At 41.9% G+C, this 25,923-nt stretch overlaps 1 protein-coding gene and 1 long non-coding RNA gene across 2 annotated transcripts in view; both read left to right on the forward strand.

Moving 5' to 3' along the window:
• Positions 1-16,490, forward strand: part of PPP1R14C (protein phosphatase 1 regulatory inhibitor subunit 14C) — a 38,142-nt gene extending 21,652 nt beyond the window's left edge. The window contains exons 2-4 of the mRNA XM_083608054.1: positions 12,353-12,436; positions 12,862-12,894; positions 15,226-16,490. Coding sequence (XP_083464180.1) covers positions 12,353-12,436; positions 12,862-12,894; positions 15,226-15,300 — 192 coding nt within the window. The 3' untranslated portion in view covers positions 15,301-16,490. The remainder of the gene's footprint in view (positions 1-12,352; positions 12,437-12,861; positions 12,895-15,225) is intronic.
• Positions 1-25,923, forward strand: part of LOC310760100 — a 142,176-nt gene that overhangs the window by 66,445 nt on the left and 49,808 nt on the right. The gene's annotated exons all lie outside the window — the stretch shown is intronic.

Here is a 25,923-nt window from a genome sequence, read left to right on the forward strand (position 1 = left end):
ACAAACAGCCTTCTTTTACACACGCAGGTTGTCATGTTGAATAATCTACCCTGTCACAACTTTATTAGAGCCCTTGTAGCTGTTGGCTCCACAGGTGAGCAAGCTCTTCAGTGCGTTTCAGCTGTCCTTTGTTATGACTTTGATAGAAGTGGAGGACTGATATTGGTTTGACACTGTCAGGCAGAGAGGTTGAACGAATCATGGAAAAGAGTCAGAGCTCAATGTTAAGTTTAAAGAAACGGGAAGGAAAATGGAAGAGAGATAATACGGAAGCAAAAGGGGAATGGAAAGGGCCATACTTTCCCCTGCTCCTGACAACCTACCTATCTCATGGCACACATCTCCAAGAGCCATTATGGGCTGAAGCAGGCCAATTCTTCGCCATTTTCCTAAAACAACAACAACCCTACTCTGTCAGTGGCACTGTTTTGCTTCCAAACTGGGGCCATCAAATTGAGCCATCAAAAGGAAAAATTGCTAAGAATGCTGAGCCCTGTGTGGTACTTGAGCTTTTCATAATTTGTGTTCTATGTGTGTATTTGTGAACAAAGCAACTATTATAAAGTTGTCATGAATCTGCAGAGGTAGCCAACATGGTGTTCTCCAAATAATCTTGAAGTCACAACTCCCGTTGCTTCCAGCCAGCATAGCCAATGGTCAGAGATGATGGGGGCTGCAGTTCAGAATATCTAGAGGGCATTGCGTTGGTGACCTCTATGTGGCTTAATATTTAAAGCAAGCCAAATCAGGTAGTGCTGTCCTTGAATGTCTCACTATTTGAGGAAATGAAGAATGAACCACAGAATAGAACCACAAACGACCATATCTTCTCCAGATGTAAATTATTATTATTTTTGAAGTCTATTTTTAACTTGACAGTTTTAGCTTCAGGTTGAAAGTGTAAATGCTCCATTAGGCTTAGGGGAAATAGGCAGATTGAAAGATAGCTATTTCTTCTTCTTCTACTACTTCTTCTTCTTAGTCTCAGACATTCAGAACTTAGTGTTAGTTGATAGACTTTAACATTAGAACCTTAAAAAACATTGCTACTGTCTTTTTGTGATTGATTCTGGACAACTATTTATGGAGCAGTAAAAGATTTGCTTCCTTTCATATTTCTGAGCTCAAATTTCAGATCTGGGTATGTGTCGTCTTAAGTGGCTGGTCTTGGCAGTTTAGTAGAGCTTATTGGCCATCTGTTCTGTCTAGTTCACCACATGGTGAACTTGAACTGAGCCAAAACATGACAGAACAGAATGTAGCAAATCAACTTGCTCAGGCAATGTGTTTTATTCTGAATTAGATACTCATTTTTAATATATATATATATAAACCCCCCCTTCACACCAGTACTTCAGAAGTACTTGAGTGTTGCTGGAAACTTTGCAAGATGTAAAGGACAGTGCAGTGCACTGGGGGAACCAAAATTTCTATATATAGTCAGTGTGGACACCTCTAGTCTGCTTGCCGGCACTAACCCTCTTCTCAATGGGTGGGCACCAGAGCCAATTACAGCCTCTTGACTAGACTTCTCACTGCTGCTGCACCCTGCTGACTTATTAGGGTACTAAGAGCATTACCAGCTGTCCTTTAATTTGTACATTTTCTGTGTGCAAGAAACAACAAATACAAAACCGATGTCACCCACCCCTAAAGGAAGAGACCATATTTTCCCTCCAGGGTTCAGAATTCCTGAAACCTGGTACCTCCAGTCAGAAGGTATTGCCCCCTGAAGTTCCAGTAGTGTTTTTGCTCAGTAAAATTTGAAGTGTATCTGTAAGGTAAAAAGCAGAATGCTTCAGGCTATTTAGAAGTCTCAAATACTGCAAGCAGGCAGCAGTTAAGTGGGCAGTTCATGAGATTGGGGTCACTGAAGACTTCCCAACACATCTGTAGGAGGCAGGCTAAGGAGAAACCACCCACCCACATCTTTCTAGCAGCTCTGGGCCCTTGCTGGAGCTTGTGATTTTTAACTCCTCTGTGGTCCATCTTGTTCTGTGCATGTTTCAAAGTCTCTGTTGCAAAGTCTGACAATTCCAGGGGCTTTTGAGGTTGAGAACACTTTTTGATGTACTCTGATTGATTGATGGAAACTTAATCAAAGAGCTTTCTCAGGGTGGTGCACATAATAAAACACAACTAAAATCCATGAAACTGTTAAACAAGTGTGCATAAAATAATTATCATTAAAACACAGATAAAAGCAGCAAAGCTTTCTAAAGGAATATAAGTAACTGTCTGGGTTGTCTTGCTGAAATAAAGTCTCAGCAGGAGTCTAAAACAATGTAGTGATCTCTTGATATTTATAGTGGCGTAGGCAAGCTAGCCTTGGAGCTTCCCAGCCAAAGGCTGCTGCTCTCCCTGGAAACTAACATACAAAATGTTAATAAAGCTTACAGGCTCTGAATCCAGCCTGCCAGCCCACTCCAAGGGAAGTAGCATTCAGAATCACAGGGAGCAGTAGCTAGATGAATTCTGTAAGCTCATAGGCAGGTTAGAATAGGGACTGGTAGGGAAGTAAAAATGAATGACGGTAGCAACAGGGTGGCTTTGAAATCTGTTTAGATTTAGATTCTGGGCTTTATATAGCAGTAGCTAGGAAATTGGGTCACATGAACTGCAAACTCTGAGAAGCTGGAATAACAGAAGCTCGGGAGTCCCAAGTATAGGCAGCTTGGAGAAGTGGGCAACCATTGCATGGTGTGCAGGTGACTTATTGTTTTGACTCTGCAGACTTGAAGATGATCACCTAAGAAGCAAGCGAAGCATGGCTGTTAAGGCATGATTAGCACACACTGTGACGCACAGACAGCTATTGTGGCTTGGAGTAGATTTACATGTCCACATGTGTACAGTGGATACTCGGGTTGTGAACGTGATCCATGCAGGAAGCACGTTTGCAACCCGCAGTGCTGTGTCTGTGCACACGCGGGTTGTGATGTGGTGCTTCTGCGCATGCGCAAGGTGCAATTTAGCACTTCTGTGCATGTGCAAGCGCCGAAACCCGGAAGTTCCAGTACTTCCGGGTTTGGCGCGGTGCGCAACCCGAAATTACGCAACCTGAAGTGTCTGTAACCCAAGGTATGACTGTATTCATACCAGGGAGGCACTTCTGCAGGGGGAGGTTAATATGAAAGCAGGCAGAATGTAGTCAGAATTCAATGAGAGCAGCAAGTGTCATGAGCTCCCATTGGCCTCTGGAGTTGATACAGGTTTGTAATTAGTCCTTGCCTGCCTCTAGTTTTCATTACCATAGTTGGCTGTGCAGGTCCATTGGACTGATTTCCCTCTGTAGCCCAAACAAGCCCTTAAAAGTGGTTTGTATAACTAGGGCTGCTTATATAAATAGGAAATGCGCCAATGGGACAAATGGCAGTCACTCCATGTACTTTCTTATTCTCTCTACCCGCCCCCCCCCCCCATGGTGCTGAAGCAGAACACTGGCAGTAGAATATCTGATTTCTGATGGAGATGTAGCTTCCCCCTGTGAAATGCTTGTTGATTGCATTGTGATGCAAGGAATTTGAAGTTGTGTCCCCCCCCATTCATTTTGAGATGGTGACACTGCTGCTATGATACAGCTGGTGTAATTCAATATGAAGCTGTCACCTTTGTGCCAGAGGCAGAACATCATGGCATGGGGCATGGCAGGCTTTCTGGTGTATGCAGTGCTGTAAGCAAATGAGTGACTTGAGACCTTACTGTGTGTGTATATGTGTGCACATTTTCCTCTATCTGGACCTATTAGATGTTATCTGGAACTTTGCGTATTTGTCTCCATTTACAAGGGTTGCAAATGTATCCTGTTCCATGGAGTCTCCACCAAGCCACAGCATTCAATTATTTCCCCCAAACATACCCAAACAATCCAGAACTCAAGTTTTATCCTGCATAATACGTGCAATTGTGGAAGGGGATGTCCTCACTGATAGCTGACTACTGTAAAGGTGCAGGTTCTTTAATCTCAAGATTTTTAAGAGAAGGGAAAAAGTATGCCCTGAATTGCACACTCAACAAATGTATGGAAAACTACTTGGAAGACTTAGAAGATCAGAATAATAGGATCTGGAAACAAGATCAAATGAGCAAACAAGCAGACAGTGGGACAATAGTCACCTTTTCAGCTAATTTTTCTTGAGATGGAGAGGGCAGGAGATGGAGTAGGCCCAGTGGTTTTCAACCAGTGTGCTGTGGCACCCTGGGGTGCCTTGAATGATGCTCAGGGGTGCTGCGGGCAGTACTGGCCTCTGTCCCTCTTTCCCTCTCTCCCTCCTCTGATGCTCTCTCGCATCTCTGCCTCCCAAAGACTTGCACAGCTGTTTGTTTCAGCATCTCTGGCTACACGCTCCCCAGGTGAATGATTCCTCTGGGACTGGTCAGGGGGAGCTGGTTGGCAGGAGCTGAGGTGGCCTTGGAATAAGCAAGCAAGTGGGCAAGGGAGCCCAGCTAACCAGTCTGCCAGCCCTTGCTGTTGGGAATGGACAGACTAGTGGGAGGCCGGGCAGGCAGGCAGGCAGGTACCGCAATAGCTTTTCTTGTGCTAGCTGTGTACAAGGCCTGCCTGGGAGCTGAGTGCCCAGTGTTGCCACACAGGCCCGGCAGTGCCTGCTGCTGCCACTGCTGCCTCCCAATGTAACGTGCTGGTCTCACATTCACCTTTGGCCAGTCTCCATTGGGCCACTAAGGCTGGGGGAATCCTCATCCCAGGCCCCTATGGGGCAATGTGAGGAGGCACCTCTTTTGGGGCCAGGAGGGGCAGCTCAGACACCAGGGGCAGCAGCACCGGCTGCCCAGAGGACTCCCAGGGAGAAGGGAAAGGAGAGGAGGCTGAGGGAACACTCCACAAGGGTGTTCAGAAAAGGGTGACAAGCTGCCAGCTCTGCAGGCAAGGGGTGACATAACTGGGCTCTTGAGTCCCACAGGGGAGCTGCAGAAAGAATGTAGTTGGTCAAGGGAGTCATGAACTCAAAAAGTTTGAAAACCTCTAGAGTAGGCAGTGAATGGCGGGAGCAGGAGGGAGAAGCTGCAGTGGCTGATCGGTCACCTGCCTGTCTTGATACACGTTTGCTCTCCCTTTATAGCATTTTAAGAGAATCCACTGTACCTGGAACAAGCACAAATAGCGCCAATGGTACACTTTGGGTTACCTACCTCTGTAATTTATGTTGAAGTGTGTACTTGACATCAGTTACTAACACATTTAACTACCATGTCCTACTCTATGTGAAATGGAGGGCTTCTGCCACAGGATATGGAATTTGACAAGTGTATAGTTAAAACACATTGGTTTATATCCAATACTTTTAATGAGTAAATTCATTAAAATTAATAGACATGATTGATTTAGGCTTATATATGTCCATGGTGTAAACCACTGAGCCCAGGGCTTTCAAATTCCAATGGGGTGAGCTCCCGTTGCTCAGTTCCAGCTCCTGCTAACCTAGCAGTTCGAAAGCAAATCACGTGCAAGTAGATAAATAGGTACCACTGCGGTGGGAAGGTAAACGGCGTTTCTGTGCACTGCTCTGGTTTCACCAGAAGTGGCTTAGTCATTCTGGCCACATGACCTGGAAAAACTGTCTGCGGACAAACATCGGCTCCCTTGGCCATTAAAGCGAGATGAGCGCCACAACCCCAGCATCATTTGCGACTGGACTTAACTGTCAGGGGGCCTTTACCTTTACCTTTAAGCCTATTCTAAGTAGGACTAGCATTGGATGGAAGGGACTGTGTCACTCTGGCTTTAAATGATGATAATGATGATCTTCATCTTCCAAGGCGATTTCCCACTATTTAGAGAATTGTGTGTTTTACGTGCTATGTATAAAGAAGTCTTTAAGCTTGAAAGAAGGACAGACTAGACTTGTACTGCATGAAGTACAATTCGCCAGCCTTCGCAATCCATGGATAAAAGCATTTTCACATAGGGAAACAGATCTTGCTTTAATGGGTTTGTAATGCAAATGTAAAACCTACAGTGGCCAGAATGTTCACCTGTTTGTGAAATCCAAGTTTGTTGGTTAGCAAAGATTAAATGTTCGCACCGCAGTGGGCAAAGGTGACTGTTTGAAAATGCTCAAAGACTTCAATAATCTACTTGTGTTTTGGCCTGTTGATAACTATATAAAGCTGCATTGATTGGGGGCAGGTGTTTTTTTGCATCGTTTTTCTTTTATAGCCTTCAACAGAAGGGGGAAATGCAAAGGTGCAGTGATATCAAAAGGCAACTGTTGCATGTTGGGTGAGGCAAGCACCCTTAATTTGCCCATGAGGAATGCCTTCAGTGATGCAGAAAGGGATAGAAATCTTTGTTTCACTTTGAGGAAATCCTTTGTGCAGGAGGGAGGCTTCCGTAAAAATTGCCCACAGCTGTTCTAGCTCCCTCCTTTCAGCAAATGCATGGGGTCATGATCAGATTTGTCATGGCCAATGGCTAGTACAATCAAGTTATTTGGATTGGATTGGCTGACAATACAAGTTACTTAAAAGGGGACAAGGTTTTTACCCTTTAAAGGGTCCACCATTTCTTGCGCTAAATGTAAGTCAGTAGCACCTACATGCCTGAAAGAAACTAGATCCCTTCCAGATCTACTGAGTTATAGCTCAGCATTGCTTCTTGTTGCTTTTGTGCCCCATTTGGAAATGTTGTCCAAGATCATGCTAGCCAAAATCTCTCTCTCTCTCTCTCTCTCTCTCTCTCTGTCTCTCTCGGGGGGGGGGGGGCGTGTCTAATACCAGCCTGTTTGGGGTTTTTTTGAGCTTTTAACAAGCCATTAAAACAGCAGTCTAGCTGCTTGGGCAGATGGGATGCCCAGCTTGCATCATGTTGTTGGATGTTCACTGGTATGATTTACACCAATAAATCATCAAAGAACACACCTTAGCCTAGTTGAAGCTTGCATGTCAGATTTTGTCGGAGATAGAAAGCAGTTGATGAGGGGTTATTTCTGGAAAAGAAAAATATTTTTACAGGCACCGTTTCCCCAACTTATTAGGGGTGCAAAGAACCCTGTGCTTCTAAAAATTAAAGCTACTGCAGAAGTCGTGGTGGTCTTTACTAAAGAAATAATTTAAATGAACATTTTCTAAATATTCCATACTTTCCCACTTACCAGATTTGAATGTCACAGTTCATGGGAAAGGATTAAACTTTGATCAAGAGAACAAAAGCTCTTAATAATTTCACCCCATCCTAAATGGTAATCTTTCACCAACTAATTTTTCATTCTTCAAAATCTTTATAAAGCACCCTTTTAAGTTTGGTACTAGAAAATGGTCTAAAAATAACCCTGGTTGTTAACAGTAAAATACTTAATAGTAAATCCAGACATTCATTCACACAGCGACCTAGCTGTGCTTGCTGGTGCCAGCTTGCCCGTGACAAAGTCTTTGAATGGAGCACACTAATTTGCAACTCCTGTCATAATTGCAGTCATTCGCCGCAGCAAAGTGAAGTAATTCACTTTTCAGCTGTGCTGATCCTCTGCAGTAGTGGTTCTTATAGCAGGAAAATGTGCATCGTACCTGAGGTGAAAGCTCTGATCTTTTTCTTCTAGCAGCCACAGGAGTAGCTTGGGACTGGCTGGGATGAGACAAAAGCCTGGATAGCTCAGTTGGTTAGAGTGTGGTCCTGATAGCGCCAAGGTTGCAGGTTTGAGCCCTGTATGGGATAGCGGCATTGCAGGGGGTTGGACTAGATGATCCTCAGGGTCCCTTCCAACTCCACAATTCTAGGATCCTGAGATCTTGTTAAGGGTAGCCAAATTCTGTGTGATTGCTATAAAACTTAAGGAACAAGCTGTGTTATCATAATGATTAAGGCCTTAAATGATAATTTTAGGTTATATGTTAGTGTCTAAGTTTTAATTTATATATTTTTAAACTGTTGCTATATCTGTATTGTCCCTGTTATACCTAATTGCAAATTCAAATGTATCCCTGTCGTGTTTTATGACTTCCTTGACATTGTATGTGGGCTGGAACTGGTCTGTGATTGAAATAATAAAATTCATTCTATGATTCTATGAAAAAGCAAGGTTTTTTTTTCCATATCAAGTGGCCAAAAGCAAGGTGTGTTTTATGTATTCAAAATGTGTGTGGAGAGTGCAAGTTTTCATCCATAAAGTAGGTGGGACGGTGGGGAGTACAGAAACAAGAGGTAATGTAAATTAGAAAAATAAGTTTTATTTAGGCACGAGCAGAGAATCTGTGGTCCTCCATAGGTTGTTTTACTACAGCTGTCCTTCATCCCCCAGATAGCATTGCTAGTGATAACCTGGAGGGCCACAGGCTGACCACCCTTAAGGCTTGGGTCCAAAGTCTTGGATGAAAAGAAGACCACTTCTGCTGGACAACAGGGAAGTTACTAATTTCAGATTCACCATTGCTCACTGCATCCCCATCTGTTGCGTCACTTTTAGTTCTGGAGTGTCACCTGACTCTTGAGGAATAGCTTTTTGAGGAGCAGCAATGGGAAGGAGTCCAGGAAAGCCCAGTTGTGTGAATGGAACTCTATCCAGATCCAGATCAGAATAATCTCATGTGGGCAGTGATCAGTGGAAAGGTCAACACTTCCTTTGAAGTAGAGGGAAGTGGTAGTTCTCAAATACTGTGGTTTTGCTTTTGCTGGTATGAGTAGGCTCTCTAAGACAATGATTGGTGTCAGTTGTGCACACTTTTGGTTTTTTATTTCATGTTTTTAAAAATAGGCTTATGCCAAGCATCATATGTTAAACTTTGCCATTAAAAGCCTAATTAAAATTCTATAAATGAATCTCTTTCCCCAAAGTGGTATGGGGAGAGCTAATTGGCTATTGTGAAGAAAGGGTATTTCCTTTCAGTTGGATGAATAATCAAAGTAGAGTGGTAAACAGAAGAGACATTTCTTTGCTAAACAAATGTCTATATTTGTGTCTGGATACCATCAGACTTCTAAAAAAAGATGCATGTAATTTAGAAACTGTGTTGTTATGGGAGACTTGTCAGCATGCTGTAGCAGTTGTGGTATAAGCTGTCATTCTGTAGAACAGTTTACAATTGTAAATGGGCCACAGGCAAGCTACTTTTGTTTCCTTATGAGAAGAAGGAATTGCTTCCTATAGCACAGGTTGAGACGATGAAGAAACTAGATATTAATAGTGCTCGGTGCAAAATAATATTTTGATCAACAATTCCTATATCAATAAGAATATTACATGACAATTTTAGTATATAATAGACAGCTGGCACTGCATGTGGGTCTCCAAATATCCAACATGCAAAGAAATTATTATCTACTTTGTCCCAGATGATGCTCGTCAACAGCTCTCAACATTCCTGACCATTGACCATGCTGGCTGGGCTGGTGGGAGTTGGAGCCAAACAACACCTGGCTCTGGTTTACTCCATAAAATATAAAGTGCCACACTCCTAAGAGGGACCTTTTCCTTGGCTTTGTGAATTGCCTGGTGGCAACTTGAGCTTCTAAGTAACCAGCTCCTGATTAGATTTAAGTAGCTAGCAACTTGGAATAACTACTTTTTCAACTGGATGCAACTGACTTTTATTGGGAGCTGTTCATAAAACTTGTACATTTTATAAAAGTGCAAATGCATGAGCAAAGGTGATCCAAAAAACATGGCAACATACAACTCAGATGCATGATTGAAATCTGTTAGGCACCTTTGGGGAAGACCCCTGATTAGAGCTGAAGCCTTGATCAAAGGGTCAAGATGCAGCATTATTTGGTGCTTTCTTAAATAGTATGGGGACACGGGTGGCTCTGTGGTCTAAACCACTGAGCCTCTTGGGCTTGTCAATCAGAAGGTCAGCGGTTCGAATCCCCGCGACGGGGTGAGCTCCCATTGTTTGGGCCCAGCTCCTGCCCACCTAGCAGTTTGAAAGCACATCAAAGTGCAAGTAGAGAAATAGGTACCGCTTCGGCGGGAAGATAAACGGCGTTTCTATGCGCTGCTCTGGTTTGCCAGAAGCGGCTTAGTCATACTGGCCACATGACCCAGAAGCTGTCTGTGGACAAACGCCAGCTCCCTCGGCCGATAGAGCGAGATGAGCTCCTTTGACATAGTTGCTTACTGAGGATACTTTACAAAACTGAAAAAGTACTGTCTCAACAAATCCTCAGATTTAAGAATCCTCTTAACACAATCTGTCAAGAAGTATGGTTTATGTTCCCTCTCCCTGCTTCTAAACAACTTCTACAAACCCCACCACGTGTTTTTCATGCTTTCCTTATGCCTTTAATTTAAGAGAGTTGTGTTTGAAGTGAATTGCCGAGCACTTCAGAGGGAGCAAATTGTAAATATTTCTGGTGGGCCCCAAAGCCCTTGGTCTCAGAATAATTGCAGCCACCTCTTCAATTGCAGGAGCATTCAAAGTAGCCCAAGTGGGACTGAAGTAAAGGAGCTGATTGCAAAAGGGATGGCTGAACTTATACTAGTCTTGGAAAACAGAGTAGTGCCAAAAAGTCCTTTTTTTAAAAAAAAGTCATTACCTCCCCTTCAGTGATGCTGAGAGGACTACAACAAGAATTACAGTTAATGTCATCTTCTTACCAAACATTTAAGCAAACTAAACAAACCTCCAAACCACCATCAAACTATTTTTGTTGTTGTAAGAGTACTGACTCCTTTTTATAACCCTTTTTTAATGATAGGGCAGATGTCTTGATAGACTAGCATGCTGTCATCTCTCAGATGTAGTCAGTCTTGACATTTTATTTTTTTTAACTTATGAAAACAGAGCTATTGGGGGGGAGGCGTACAGATGACAGTTTGTAAACTAAGGGTCTGGTCCAGCTTCTGTTAATGCCTGTTGGGCATATGTGAAGTTTGTCTCAAGGTTGAGTGAAGTGAAATGGAGTTTGTGCCTTGGTAGGAGCTGGGTTGCACCCAAGAGTGACTTTTAGGCAAATAATGTTATGACTTGTTTTGAATCGGTTTAATGACTTCAAAGTCTTTATATCCTCTTTAAATAATAAAAAGCTGCCCATCTGTTGGTGTAGATGAGCTCACACCAACATAAAGGCTGTTTTAAACCGTCTCTTCTTGTACTAAGGGGCAGACCCTGGGGCACACACAGATGTGAAGAAACATGAAGATTCCTCCAGATGCAAGTGTTTGAAGGCTTGTGGGAAATCTTCAGTCACAAAGACTAGAATTGTAGCCTTTTTCTCCACAGTTTACCTTGACTCAGATGTGTGTGTGCATTTATTTGGCTTTCTTGGCTGGTTTTCTTGTAGTTAGCCCTACAGAACAAATATTTACTAATGATTTCTTTTCTGCCTTGAAAATTCTTCAGTGAAACCCAACTCTCCTAAATGCCATGTTTATGGCAACTTCCTTCCCACCATGGTCTCTCTTCATAGGGCTGGTATATGCCATCTTCACAACCACAATGTACTCTGATAGCAACACACTTAGATTAGCATTAACAGGCAACTAATCCTTTAGCTTCAAAGGTGTAAAATTTAATGTCCTAACCAGCTGTTATGACCTCTAATTAGGCTTAAATGCATCCTTTTAGGATCAGAATTCTTGTTCCCAACATTTGATTTAGGAATTATTGCTGATTTTTATTGCTGATTTGAATGTTTTACATAGCTTAATGTTTTTATTGATAATGTTATTGTTTTATTCTCTTTGTAAATCACTTTGAGGATTTATTTTACACTCAAGTGGTATATAAATTTTATGAAGTTTACTACATATTTTGGAAAGTGGTTTCAAAAAATTCATGGGCAGCCCTGAACACTTCCAGCTAGTATTAAATAAAATAATAAAAATTATGCTGTAGGAATTATCAGAATGGAAAGAAATACATTTTCTCTAAGTTACGCTGCTCCCATAATGTAGGTGTGAAAAGTGAGATCTTTTGATGAAGGGCGGTATGCAAATCTGATAAATAAAATATGGTAAGTAAAATAAAAAGTCATCTTTTTTCTGGAGCTGAAATGAAGCGGGAAAAGGGACGTAACCCTCTTTGAATACTTTGCAGGTCTCTCCTTTAGTCTGCTTCTCTTTACACCTGCAAAACTGCATTATTTTTACCAGGTAATGTGCTGCTCTTGGTTTCTTAAATGGATAAGCAAGATATTTCAGCCTCTACACATTTCAATGTGTTTCTCAAAAAGCCCACCAAACAGGTGCTTTCACCTCTTGGTCTGTTTCATGCTCCAGTTCACATGGTGGTGTATTAGGGAAGAATTGGGTCTCTGCATGCCACAAGTCTTATTAGGACCAAACCAGCAGGTGGTAGAGTGAGGTGTGAATGTATGTGTGCGAGATTGCTATTCAGCTTTTTAACCTGGCTAAAATGAAATTGAATGATATAGTTCTGAACTTCCTCTTTTTCCCAGGAGGAAGAGATGCCTGATGTAGAAATCGACATTGATGACCTTCTTGATGCTGCTAATGAAGAGGAGAGAGCACTCAAATTACAAGTTAGTTTGATTTTACCAACTTGGGACAGCAATTAAGATACATGGGCAACCTATGGTAATTAGTTCTTCACTGTCTGAATCGCAAACCTAGAATAATTTTCTGTGCAGAGCTATTGGGGTAGGTGTGGAGGTTACTGCTGCAATGTAGAATAGTCTTTTACCTCAATCCCATTCTAGGTATAACTTGGGAGAAATGAAAGATAAACCCTTAATTGTGGAGTAAAGTACTATGAATCCAGGCATTGATTGCAGTAGGCAGAACTTGTTTACCTATTTCCCCTAGACCATGAAATACTGACATAGAAAAGATGTCTATTCCCCAGCAAATGTGGTGGTTACTCTGAAAGTGTCCAATCCTTAGATGCAAGAAGGATGAAGGAAGACTGCCCTTATTAAAACAACTGATGCTCTTATTTTGTTTCTAGGAAGCGCTTGTAGATTGCTACAAACCCACAGAGGTAAACCAATCTTATACTGTTTTAAATTTAAGAACATGATGATAGTTTAGTGTGTACAAATCAGCTTGCCTTACCCAAATGAATAAACTTGCACAGATAGCCATAATCTAGATCCATGTTAATGGAGTTATTTGAATACTTTGCCATTATACTTTTGACGAGATAGTTGGATCTCAAATTGTGTTAAGCCACACTGCCCAATGATCTGCCTCTCTGGTACTCCTCTGCCATGTTTCAAATCCTTATTAACTCAGGTAGCTTCCCATGTGGCTGTGAGGAGCACTGGTGGTCTTCCTGCAACAAACACATGCTGGGCAGACATTGCACACATATTTAAAATGTGTGTGTATGCTCATCACTGTAGTTGCATGGGGAAGCTGAATAGATATTCCATAAATGTGTGCAGTGTTGGTCTATGTCGACATGTGTTTAAGATCTACACGTTATTTGTTTGTTAAAAGCAACAGTAGTGGACTACTGACGGTCTTCCTGCAACAATCCTCTGTTGCAGTTTCTAAGTACAAATATTTGCATCCATATCACCTGTCCTTTAATCGATCCCTTGTAAGATTAAAGGGTAAGGGGATAAAGGTATATAGCACATAGAATTTTCCTAGTTGTTCCTTGTTAAAGGCAACTGTAAATTGAGCATGAGCCTTTTGTTGAGTGTTATGAAATCTACCACCTGAAAAATTATGACAAACAGAAGAATCAATGTGGAATGAAAAATTAACTGTTGTGGAAGGGCCATAGCTCAGTCTTGAAGCTTGTGTTGTGCATCCTTCAGTTTCAGTCCCTGGCATCTCCAGGTAAGGCTGGAAAAATTTCCTGCCTGAATTCCTGGTGAACTAATCAGTGTAGTCAGTATTGAGTTAGATGGGTCAGTGGTCCAAATTATTATATAACAGCTTCCTGTGTTTAGTAACTTGAAAGTGTGTTGTGCAGCTGCACATAGCATCATGGTGATGTGTTTGGGTGTCTTCTGTGTATTGTAAAATAAGGGCATTTGAGACACCAGCTTTTATACTGTGCTAAACAAGCATACTATATATACTTGTCAGGTTGTTCACTGCTTCCATGATTCCTTTGTTGCTTTCTACAACAGAGGCAGAAAGAGAGTCTCTCTCTCTCTCTCTCTCTCTCTCTCTCTCTCTCTCTCTCTCTCTCTCTCTCCCTCTCCCTCTCCCTCTCCCTCTCCCTCTCCCTCTCCCTCTCTCTCTCCTGTAGTTAGTCATCTGTAAGAAATGAATGACACAATGTTTTGATGTGGCTGTCTTATCTTAAAAGTAAGCTTGTTTAGTGGATGCCAGCAGCTAAAAATACTTTTCTGGGCATGTGGCATCAACCTGGGAAAACACATACTTTGCAAGCAGCAGGGAAAATCTCTGACCTTCTGTGTGTATGTGAGCAGATTCAGTCAGACTGAAACAGCCAATCTATTGGAGTGTTGCACAACTTTATGAACAACTGTACCAGGCACTTGGTGCTGCTGAGAACCACGTGTGACTTGAGAACTCCTAATGTGAACCCCAGTCACAGCTTGCCAGTGGAAATTCTGGAGATGTGCAGAAGCCACATAAATCTGTTGCCTAGAAAGAGGCACTCTGGCTTTACAAGCCTCTAGGAAATGTTTGGGTATTGTAAATGACTAATGCCTCTGTACTATTAATACACGCACTGTCCTTTTCCCAGTAAGCAGGCTAGAAATAGAACTCTCTTGAAACTTCACAGCAAAGCAGAGAGTGTTTAGTGATGCAGGTGCCATTCATGTTTGAGCAGGAGATGTATACAGTAGTCTTTTGATTTATTCAGATGGAACTCCAAATGGGGGACATAAGCTGGCTCCTTTAGAAGTCAGTGCTCATGTTTCAAAATGCATCTCCACAGCAGGAATATATGGAGATAGCTAGAAACTTAGCGAATGTTCTCTGCTGGCAGGTGGGAGGGAAGCGTGTGTGTGTGTGAACGGGATCAATTTCCCTCTGCCACCATTGTGATTGAGAGAAAGGGAGTGGGGAGGAGGCATTAGGTCTGGGCAAAGTATGCCCTTTGGTTGCACGTAGGGCCAATGGGGTCACTAGGGGAGACGTTCCCCTCTTCTGCCGCTGATAGTCTTTTTCTGGGTTCCAGCTTGTATAAACTCTTACCGGCAACTGTGCTCAATCTGGATCACTGGGATTTTGAAGGCAGCCTTTTGTTAAAACATGCATTCAGGAGTCCATGGCCTAGTCTTGCTTTGAATGTTGTGTTAGAATGAATGCGTGGGTAGGGGTTGCACTTTCTTGGTGATTTTTCTAATGACACGTTTCCCCCAATTCTTTGTTTTTGTAGGATTTTATCAAAGAACTGCTAACTCGGATAAGAGGGATGAGAAAATTGAGCCCTCCTCAGAAGAAGAGTATATAACTGGAAGCAGAGCCCTCTTGAGAGATGTGGCTGCTAAACTGGGACTTTCAATAGATCAACTTCTAGTTCGGTCTTTATGAGCAATTTATTATTACTTTTTGGTTGAGTTCTGACATTTTAATGAATTTGACGACTTCTGTTTTTAAGGCTTTTTTTAAAGTGTCAGTTGTTTTTTTATCATGGATATCAACATTATGGATGCTGCTTTTACTACCTGAGGATGCTCAAAGTAGTTGGGGAAACGCCAAATTTAGAGAGACTTCCGCTGTCCCAGACAGTAATCCTACCTGACGAATTCTGTATAGAACTACTAGGGGGTGCTCTTCCTTTGCAACCAGTTGGGTTGTTTCATTAAGTTGTGCACCAGACTCATGGATGTTAAGGTTCTTGTGCTTATGTGCATAAATTATCGAGTGAGTGTTACGTTTTGCTTCACATGGTTGGAAGGGAAATGTGGTCTAGTTAACAATTTAAACGAAAGTTGTAGCAGATGTGATGTTGGGGGTGGGGGAGGGAGGCAATTTGTTAAAAGTCAATGCTGCCACTGTTTCTAAATGCATTTAAAGCATTGGGGTGAATAGACTCATTCACAAAGCAACATATGAGCAAGCTAGGGGGTTTCAAGGGCTTAATTTTGTAGACTTTGAACTTATTTTATTGACTTTTGATGCTTAGCCAGATCATCTCCTCTTCACCTCATGGTCTGTTAGGATTGTGTTAACCTACTGCCTAAGGGTCTGATGCAACAGCCAGGGAAGGGTTGATGCCATTTGAAGGTTTCCAGATGAGGAAATGCAAGTGAAACCAAACAAAACCATGTAATATTGGCCCAGTGCAGTTTCTTCCTGCCCTCCCTTCTTGTGACAAGAATATTAGACTGATTCTCCAACTTTGGCATCAGACTTGGTAGGTTGTGTGGGTGGTACTGGTTCTTAGTTGTGAAAGCCGGAATCCCTAACACTTCAGGAAAACATTCTAAATGTTTCACAAGCTACCATCTGCTGGTAGATGCTAGTCTGGCATTTTATATCAAGGGTGCTCTGAACATAATATTATTTTTTAAAAGAAGAAATACATGTTTGTGGACTTTATGTATACTGGCAAGCTTTTTAAAATGTATTTAATTTTGTAATGTTTTATCAATGACTTTATTTACCAGATATTTACTCAAATAAATGCAACAAATTGGGGCTTTGTTTTACGTGTATTTTAACCATTAGCAGAAGTGAAAGGTGTTCTTACTTTGCCAACCTGTTTTGAGTACAGAAGCAACCTGATAAAGTTGTGTTAACTCAAGTCTCCTTACAGCATTCCATTGAAAGAAACTATTGACCAACTTATTTTAAGGCGAAAGACTCCACTGTGCCCAGGAAAGGTGTGAAGAATGGATCTTAATTGCTTTTTAATGTATAGTGTTGCATTTTGCTTCAGATTTAATTTTGAAGATTTAAAAAAATGGCATATGCCTTATCTTCCATGTTGAGACACCTACATGGTTATGGCTCCTCCACACACCATTTTATTGTGCCTTCATGAGTTGTGCTCATGATGGTGTTGGGCCTGTTCTACACGATCCTAATTTCAATACTGTTTATGCCTGCTGAAGATTGAGAGCAGTGATGCTGCTTTCTTTGCAGTCAGTGGATGTTCCATTGCTTCCTGCTGAAATCCTGCGACTCCACAAATACCACAAATATTCTGGTTTTCGTCCCACTTCTGTTGTGCTACAGTCAAATAAAATATTTATTGTTGCTGTCAATGACAAGCACCAAGGAAACAAAATAAAAAGCACATAGAACACAGTCTTAAAATGTGGAATAATAGAGTAAAAGATGATAAAATAAAATAAAAGAATGAGGTAAATAAGAAGAATAGCATAGAGTGGAATAAATAGGCATCAACAACTTAAAAGATGTAATCATGTCATGAACTCCAAAGAGGAAGATTACAAAGTGGGATCGGTTCACACTGCGAGTGATAGATGCATTTTGAACCAAAAGGAGTAGAAGGACATGGAATGCATCTGCTCACCCTGCTAGATTTGATAAGAAAGGTTCAATAAAGATTTAAGTTGGATTATGACAAAAGGAAGAGGACATGGATCACTGATTTGACCTGTGTCAAGTCTCGGGGGCACTTGCCTTCATGATAGGGTTTTTTTAATGTATCTTCCTTCCAGGACTGCTGGGGAGAATGCATTTAAATGTGCCAGCATGAAGCCTTGGCAATGCTTTTGGACTGAGTACAGAAAGATAGTTAGTTGATTTGCTGGACTTGGAGTGCTCTGGCAGAGGAACGAGAGAGCCTAAAGAGAATCTATATAGCTGGAGTTTTTTTCTGAGGAAGGCATGTTTCCATACAGACTGAAAGCCATCCTGAATAGTCAAGCCTAACCCCTTCATGCAGCAATAATGTAATGACACTGGGGTAGTATCACAGAACTAATAAAATGGAAAGATGGTCTAGTATAAATCTACCACAAATGTGCTATTATTGCATCAATGACATGTTGCTGAATACATCTACAAAACAAGGCACCACAGTCTGGAGAGGCCCTTAGACAGTTTATAAAACCTGCAGAGTAAAATGAACCTTTATTTTTCAGCACATATTCATTATCTGAACTTGATAATTTCACTAAATGTTAGAATTGGACCCTGAACTGAATGGGATGGGGATGGGGAATTAAATATGGCATTCTCATGGTCTAAAGGGGTTCTTAAAAGTTAAACATATATGCACATGCACTTTCCCATATTGGTTGCTTGCAAGCTGAAATTAAAGGGGTGCTAAACACTAAGTGGGACATGGGTGGCGCTATGGTCTAAATGGTGGCGCTGTGGTCTAAACCACAGATCCTAGGGCTTGCCAATTAGAAGGTCAGCGGTTTGAATCCCCGCGATGGGGTGAGCTCCCGTTGCTCGGTCCCTGCTCCTTCCAACCTAGCAGTTCGAAAGCACATCAAGGTGCAAGTAGATAAATAGGCACCGCTGTGGCGGGAAGGTAAACGGTGTTTTCTGTGCACTGCTCTGGTTCGCCAGAAGCAGCTTAGTCATGCTGGCCACATGACCCGGACAAACGCCGGCTCCCATGGCCTATAGAGCAAGATGAGCGCCACGACCCCAGAGTCGTCTGCGACTGGACCCTAACGGTCAGGGGTACCTTTACCTTTTTAAACACTAAGTATTTTTATTATTTGCAACTCCTAACATGTATGTAGGAGGAGAATTTATTATTATTACAATTAAATATCTCCTTTCTGGATAAAAGGGACATTAAACTACCTAACAACAACAAGAAGTTGCAGGACCTCTGTAACTGAGAACAGGTTTGGTTGTCTCTTCCTTCTGTTCATGTTCAGAACATTGTAGTTTTTTATCACATGAGAGTAAAAGTAGAACGGCAAAGTTTGGATTACCACCCCCAGGCTCACTTCCAGTCAACCTGTTTTGAATATTATTATTTTCTTGTAGGGAGGTTGTGTAGTGTTGCATCATTCATTCATCCCACACTTTCCAGGGTGTTTTCACATATCCTTCCTCACAGCAAAATATCCACTGGGGGGGAGGGGAGTTGGCTTGTTGTGCAAGAGCACCAAGCCAGCTTTCATTGCGTTTGCATTCAATCTGAAAATAGCACCACACTAGGAGCCCACTAAGTCAGTCTGGACTGGAAATAGAATCTTCAAAAAGATCCTTACGACTGAACAATGGATGGAAAGAGGGAAATCTAGTCTCCCCCAGCCCATAGTGATGGCAGCTAAACAAAGTGTCTTAAGTTGCTTTCCGGTTCATTAAGTAATTTGGGTCTTTTAAAAATGGAAGCCAGACAGTAAGGCAACCTACTGTAAGTCATGTTCATCATATGAAAATATGACAAATTTTCTTACGTCTGAATAATTTGTTAATAAATGTAAAGGGACCCCTGACCATTAGGTCCAGTTGTGACTGACTCTGGGGTTGCGGCCAGAGTATTAAGTATTAAAATACTTAATACTTGGCAGTAAAACAAAAGAAACATTGACAATTAGATAGGGATCTTTACTTGTTCTTCAACTCTGAAATCGTCACATAGCACAACATAAAGCTTTACCTAAAATGTATTTTTTTAAAAAACACTCCACAATTTCCTGGAAGTTAACCAAGTTGGTGCTATATGCTCTGAATTGCACAGCAGAGTGGTTGCTGAAAATGGCATCCTTTAAGAAACTCATTTCAGAAAAGATTCCCACCACCCACCCACTAGAAACATGAGAAGCTCTGAGCTAAAAAGCAGTATCTGTTTGCCTTCAGTCTCATGCGTGAGCATAAAACAGTTAGTGTTGTGGCTTGCACTCCTACAGATTACACATGCTGAAAATTCCTTTGTCCCTTTACAATGTATCTGAGAGCGGAACTGAATTTTAAATCATTTCTTGGCTGGTTTTGCTTCTGGGACTGAAGCGGCTGGATTCTTCCCCCCTGAGTAGCGGTGTAACGTCAGTGATCTAACAGAATTACTTCTGATGTTGTTGTAAGATGAGAATTGGACCCATTGAGTTGAGATCTCATTGTGATTCACCTCTTTTATGCTGTGTGGGTGTTCCTCTAGCAATGGAGTGACATTTCAATAGCACACCGTGAACTAAAACAGCAAGAAACCAGATCTCCAGCCTAGGCTCTTTAGGTGGGGAAAGTAGCATGAACAGAGTCGTGTTTGGCCACAGTATAATTTCATTTACCTTCAGAAATTGGGAGTGCCATTAAGCCTAATCGTGTCTAGGAATGAACGTGCATGCTCTCAAGCCCATTTCTGGCATTTTCTTTTAAAATAGGACTGAGGGAGAAGAGCCAGCAGGAGGGTTTTGAGTACACATTATTGATCTCCACTTGTTGAGATTTTGGCTTGGATGGGTGGGTTTCAGAGTGAGGCCAAAGTGATTCTAGCTTTCATACTTCTTCCACTTCAGTCATTGTTTGTATTACACTCTCAGACCCAGGGGAATTAATCAGTGCACAATAAGATCAAAATACGGGTTAACTGAGTATGGATGAGCCCTTAATTCCAGTGTCCTCCCTGCTGAAGAGGTGGGGACTTGTAAAAGCCAATAGGCCATTTTTATTTTATGCTCTGTCCTTCTAATGTCTTGTGTTGCGATTACTGTCCCAGTTGAGATTATTACATGCCCAGCAGGGAGCTGTGCAAGGATGAGAAGAGACAGAGGGTTGGGAGGTTTAGAAATGAAGGTTGAGGGTTAGACTGAAGGTTAAATTTAGAAAGGGACTTGAGTTGACATTCAAGACAGTGGCTTGAGTCATCTGTGTCCTGGAGATGGGGATCCCACGTTGATTCTGGCATGCTGTTTTCTGGTCCCACCATTTTGAGACCAATTTTAGACCAGCAAATGGCATCAGGTGAAGTGTGCAGCTGCTTGCTTGTTCCAGTCTCAACATGCCAGCCTTTTTCTCCTGTTTGACACAAAGTTAAAATGGTAGGAAATACTGTTTAGCCTTTTACCATAAATACTGCTATCTGAATTGCCAGTCTTCAAATTGAGGTCTGATGTGTAGTGGCTGCAAACGAAATGAAACACAATGCTGCCCGTAGGAGCAGGCTAAATCTGTAGCAATGTCTAATTTGTTACTGTTAGAGGGCCTGGCTTGTGTTAAGTGTAGGATTCCATTAGTCTTATGTCTGATTAGGGAGAAAATGGCATTCTTAAACCTTCCACTTTGTGCCCTGGCTGTGGAAACAGGGCTGAGCACACTGTTCTTTAAGCAAGTCAAGCTCCTGTGTTGAAATCGTTCTAATTCTTTGCCAGCAATAGCTGGGTTTTGCTACTGTCTATATTTGTATTAAGCACCAAAGATTGATAAGTCATGGCATGTTTAATATGAATTTCAACAAGAACCCATGAAGCACTTTTTCACTTAATTAAACAGAAGTTAAATCACGTTCAGGGACTGTAAACAGCCTTGCCATTCTCTGACTCAGAAGAATCAATGGAACTTTTCCTCGCTTGGAACTCCTTAAGAATTGGATGCAGGCCTTGGTGAAAGGCATCTTCCAGTTCCTGGTGCTTGCAAACTCTTTAAGAGCTGCTCAAGGCAAGATTTATGCTGTTGCTGATGACTTCCTGTTTGTAACTATGCTGTAGAGGACTGGCTTGAAAGCCCATGGAAAGTTCTGTAAGCTTGCAAGATTCATGTCTTAAAATGACAAAAGACCTTCTCCTGGTTGCCATAACAACCGTTTACTGGACCAGTGAATGTGTATAATGCTGCAGTCCTTAAGATGTCATTTTTTTTAAATCAAGTGCTCTCTCATTGTCCTCAGCTGTGCTCCTGGCATGGGCTTGAATCAGTTGTATTGACTTGCTTTTTGGCCTTAGTATGTGCATAGAGCTTAATCCCAACTCTCTCCTCTTTCAGGCTAGGTCTTCTGTTGTTGGGACAAAGAAAAGTGTATGTTGAGAGCAAGCTGATTTGTCTCTTAGATGCATGGAATCCTAGATCTTAGTAGAGGTAGAAGATCAATCTAATGGCTTTAACAGAATGGAGCAACACAGGGCAGTTGCTTTTCAAAAGTTGCAAGAGGAAGATATGAGCAGTGCTTTTTTCTGGGGGCACACAGGGGTACACATACTCCTAAACATTTTCTGAATCTAAGTTTGGCCTCATTGAGGGGCAGTATTTCAATATGAGTAGGAAAGTGAGAGTACTCCTAAACATTTTTTTTTCCAGAAAAAAAGCACTGGATAAGAGCATGCAGGTTTTGGATCATCCTAACCACTTTGCTGTGGGACGTGGGTAGTGTAAACCACAGCGCCTAGGGCTTGCCGATAGGAAGGTCGGTGGTTCGAATCCCTGCGACGGGGTGAGCTCCCGTTGCTTGGTCCCAGCTCCTGTCCACCTAGCAGTTTGAAAGCACGACAAAGTGCAAGTAGATAAATAGGTACCGCTCTGGTGGGAAGGTAAACGGTGTTTCTGTGTGCTGCTCTGGTTCGCCAGAAGCGGCTTAGTCATGCTGGCCAAATGACCCAGAAAAACTGTCTCCTTACAACCGTTGGCTCCTTCGGCCAGTAAAGCAAGATGAGCGCCACAACCCCAGAGTTGTTCGTGACTGGACTTAACTGTCAGGGGTCCTTTACCTTTTTAACCACTTTGCTGAATTACTCCTTTCTTCCTGTGTCAAGGCTGCAACTGGCAGCCAATTAAGTCAAAGGAATGATTTCACTCTCCTGTGTGAAGTTTTTACCAGGATGTTAGACAATAAACTCATTTCAGAGTGCAGATTTTCAGATCCTTTGAGCAGTTGGGGAGAAAAAATAAGTTTACAGCCTTTAACAGCTTTGAGGGTTTTTTGCAACAGAGTTTCAAATGGTTAACTTTCACCCCCCTTGAGCCACAAAATAAGTGGTTCTGTAATTATCAGGGTTACAGAACACACCCTAATCTACATATGAGCAGAGTGTTTTTTCTGTCCCCCCTCCTTTGTTTCCTAACTTTTTATAGTTCTTTCATATACCAAAAGCTAACCAACCATGTTCGCATTTAACAATATAAAATCTAGTTAGGTTTGTTTTTTAAAAAATAAAGTGACCAACTGAGGATTGCTGAGGACTTTTTACTGTACAGACATTGGGAATAAATAAATTACGTCTGGGTTTAGTTTTCTTCATTGTGTTTATGTGCTTGAAGTGATGTGGTTTTTATGCTGAAAATGCTGAATTTCTCACTGGGCTGTTTTGCAAGAAAAGCAAAAACAAAGATTGAGTTACCACACTGTTCCCTGAGTTCAGTTTCTACACTAAAATATATGATCCCTGCGAGTGCCAGAACGAATCACCTGTTTGCAAAGTTTCAAAGGAAATGCCATCAAGGAATACCTTTCAGTTGGATGCAATTGGATGTCAGAGCTGAAGAAAGAAGGCTCTTTTTGCATTCCCCAGCTGATTTCTCTCAATCCAGTATTATACACCTAATTTCATATTATGTTATTGATTTGGGTGATAGGTAGAGTCTAGGAGCAGTGACCCCCAGGCCGCTTGAGTAGGATTTCTTTCCTGGTCCCTGTTCTGCTACTGGACTTGAGGAGAATTTTAAGAGTGCATTCCTTGAGGATCAAAAAAAAAAAAAAAAAGGCTTCACCTAGCACTAAGAGAAACATACTTGCCATGGGTTCAAACAGGTGTATATCACATTCACATTTTGTTCAGGTGGGTACAAGTAATGGTTGTAAATATGAAAATTAGTACCATTTAATTACATTTAAATTAATTACATTAATTACATTTAAAAATGCAGTATGAATTGTAGACTAAAATTACTACCACTGTTTATTTAGTATATCCTTGCTCTTGCAATAATATGTACCTGTCCAATATTTATCAATACTTGCATGCTCTGTTCTTTTTTCCATGTGAATTAAGTCAATACAATGCATAGCAATATTGTACAACCTAACAGCTCTGATAAATTCTACTGTTGGCAATATATGTGTGTGTGTGTGTGTGTGTGTGTGAGAGAGAGAGAGAGAGAGAGAGAGAGGGAGAGAGAGAGGGAGGGAGGGAGGGAGAGAGAATAGTGTAGTGTAATGCATTTCTGAGTGATAAGTGTAGCAAAGGTCTAGAACTATGTAACATTCAGCTGAATGTTGCTTGAACAAAGGACAATGTGAGAGAGATGTACTTGCTGCTGAGGCACCATGTACGCAGCAGATGGAAGCAGAAGTGCAGCTTTCTGTATGAAGTCTAAAGGCCTCAAAGGAACTCTTCATCTTCATGAGGCAGTGTTTGTTTTGTGAAGACAAAAATTGATGTGAATCTAGATGTGGGGGGACCCATTTCATCAAAATGTACTATGTGAAAAGGCAACTCTGGAGAGAAGAGAGTGAATAAAGATATGTTGGGGAAGAAAATTGTAAGTGGGTGCAATAAATTGTTTGTTCCATTGGTGGTGTGCTTTGTTTCTATTGCAGCAGAAGAAAACTGTAATTGTGAAGTGCTGCATAAGATTCAGAACTGGTAAAACAGTACTGGCTTAATCCTATTTCCAGCTGGCTGCTTGCTGGATCCTGTCAGATGATTTTTGTCCAGCTGACTGACTTTATTGAAAGCCACACGGTTGTCAAACTAAACCATTCTCTCCACCCTCCTTCCCCCCCCCAAGATAATTCTTTTTAGTGTAAAAGTCAAAACATAAACCGTAAGAATGCAATGGTGATTATGTGATTATCACAAACATAGCATGCAAGAGAAACATTGTGTGTTTTTGTGTGTGTTGCAAGTAGCAAAATCCTTCCTGATATGCTGCAAAGAGAGAGGCATTTGTGCTTTTGCAGAAAGACTCCCCCACCCCATGATAAAGTTGCTGTACTCAGTGACCAACCCACATGCCAAACAAAATGCCAGAGCAGCCTCAGGGGAGTCCTGTGTTTTACCATGCATGGTTCACATACTGGTGGCTGCTTTAGATGAATCTACATGCTATACATATCAAAAGGCAATTACTCCTCCATGACTCTTGCATTTGACCTTAATGCAGGAGCTCTGATCTGGGTCTCACATTTGGTGCCAACTTTGTTGTTGTTGTTGTTTAGTCGTTTAGTCGTGTCCGACTCTTCGTGACCCCATGGATCAGAGCACGCCAGGCACTCCTGTCTTCCACTGCCTCCCGCAGTTTGGTCAAACTCATGTTTGTAGCTTCGAGAACACTGTCCAACCATCTCGTCCTCTGTCGTCCCCTTCTCCTTGTGCCCTCAATCTTTCCCAACATCAGGGTCTTTTCCAGGGAGTCTTCTCTTCTCATGGGGTGGCCAAAGTATTGGAGCCTCAGCTTCAGGATCTGTCCTTCCAGTGAGCACTCAGGGCTGATTTCCTTCAGAATGGATAGGTTTGATCTTCTTGCAGTCCATGGGACTCTTAAGAGTATTTCCAACACCATAATTCAAAAGCATCAATTCTTTGGCGGTCAGCCTTCTTTATGATCCAGCTCTCACTTCCATACATCACTACTGGGGAAACCCAAGTGCTAAATGCAATTCCAACTCACACAGGAGCAATCTGGAGTACACTCTAACACTCTTTCTTGTTCCTTTGCAGTCACAGATTTACCTGCTCCACACCTGACTTGGGACAGGTGCCTAGGGCTGAGGAAAGCTGTCTTATATACCAAATTAGAATGCCTGGTGGGCCTAATCTGGCCCCTGGTGCGAAGTTCCCCCTGTCTAGCAAACAACACCCATGCAAAATGGCAGGCACGTTGGTGATCAAGTGTTTATGGAGATCTTGTGAGAGTTTTAGCATGAAGGCACCTTATGAGGAATATACAAATTTTCCATTTTGTTACACTTATACTATTTGTTCCCAAATGTGGTGATTTTATCTGGGCAGAAAAGAATGAACTAGTCATGTGAGTAGCTAACATATTGAGGCTACCTAGAATGAGGCAGCATAAAGTTGGCAATGATCCGGAAAAATGAAACACGGCCTAAGGGAAGTTTGGGTTGATTGGCTGCTTTTTGATACCTTTCCCTTCCCAGCTGTCTGCTGCTATTGAGCTAGAACTTCCCTCCTGGCAATAAAGTATTTTTACAAAGTGAACTTTACTCTAGAAACAGTCCTCCAGCCCTGCCCATGTGAGA

This window comes from Podarcis filfolensis, assembly GCF_964270895.1.
Source record: "Podarcis filfolensis genome assembly, chromosome: 3".
Classification (NCBI taxonomy): domain Eukaryota; kingdom Metazoa; phylum Chordata; class Lepidosauria; order Squamata; family Lacertidae; genus Podarcis; species Podarcis filfolensis.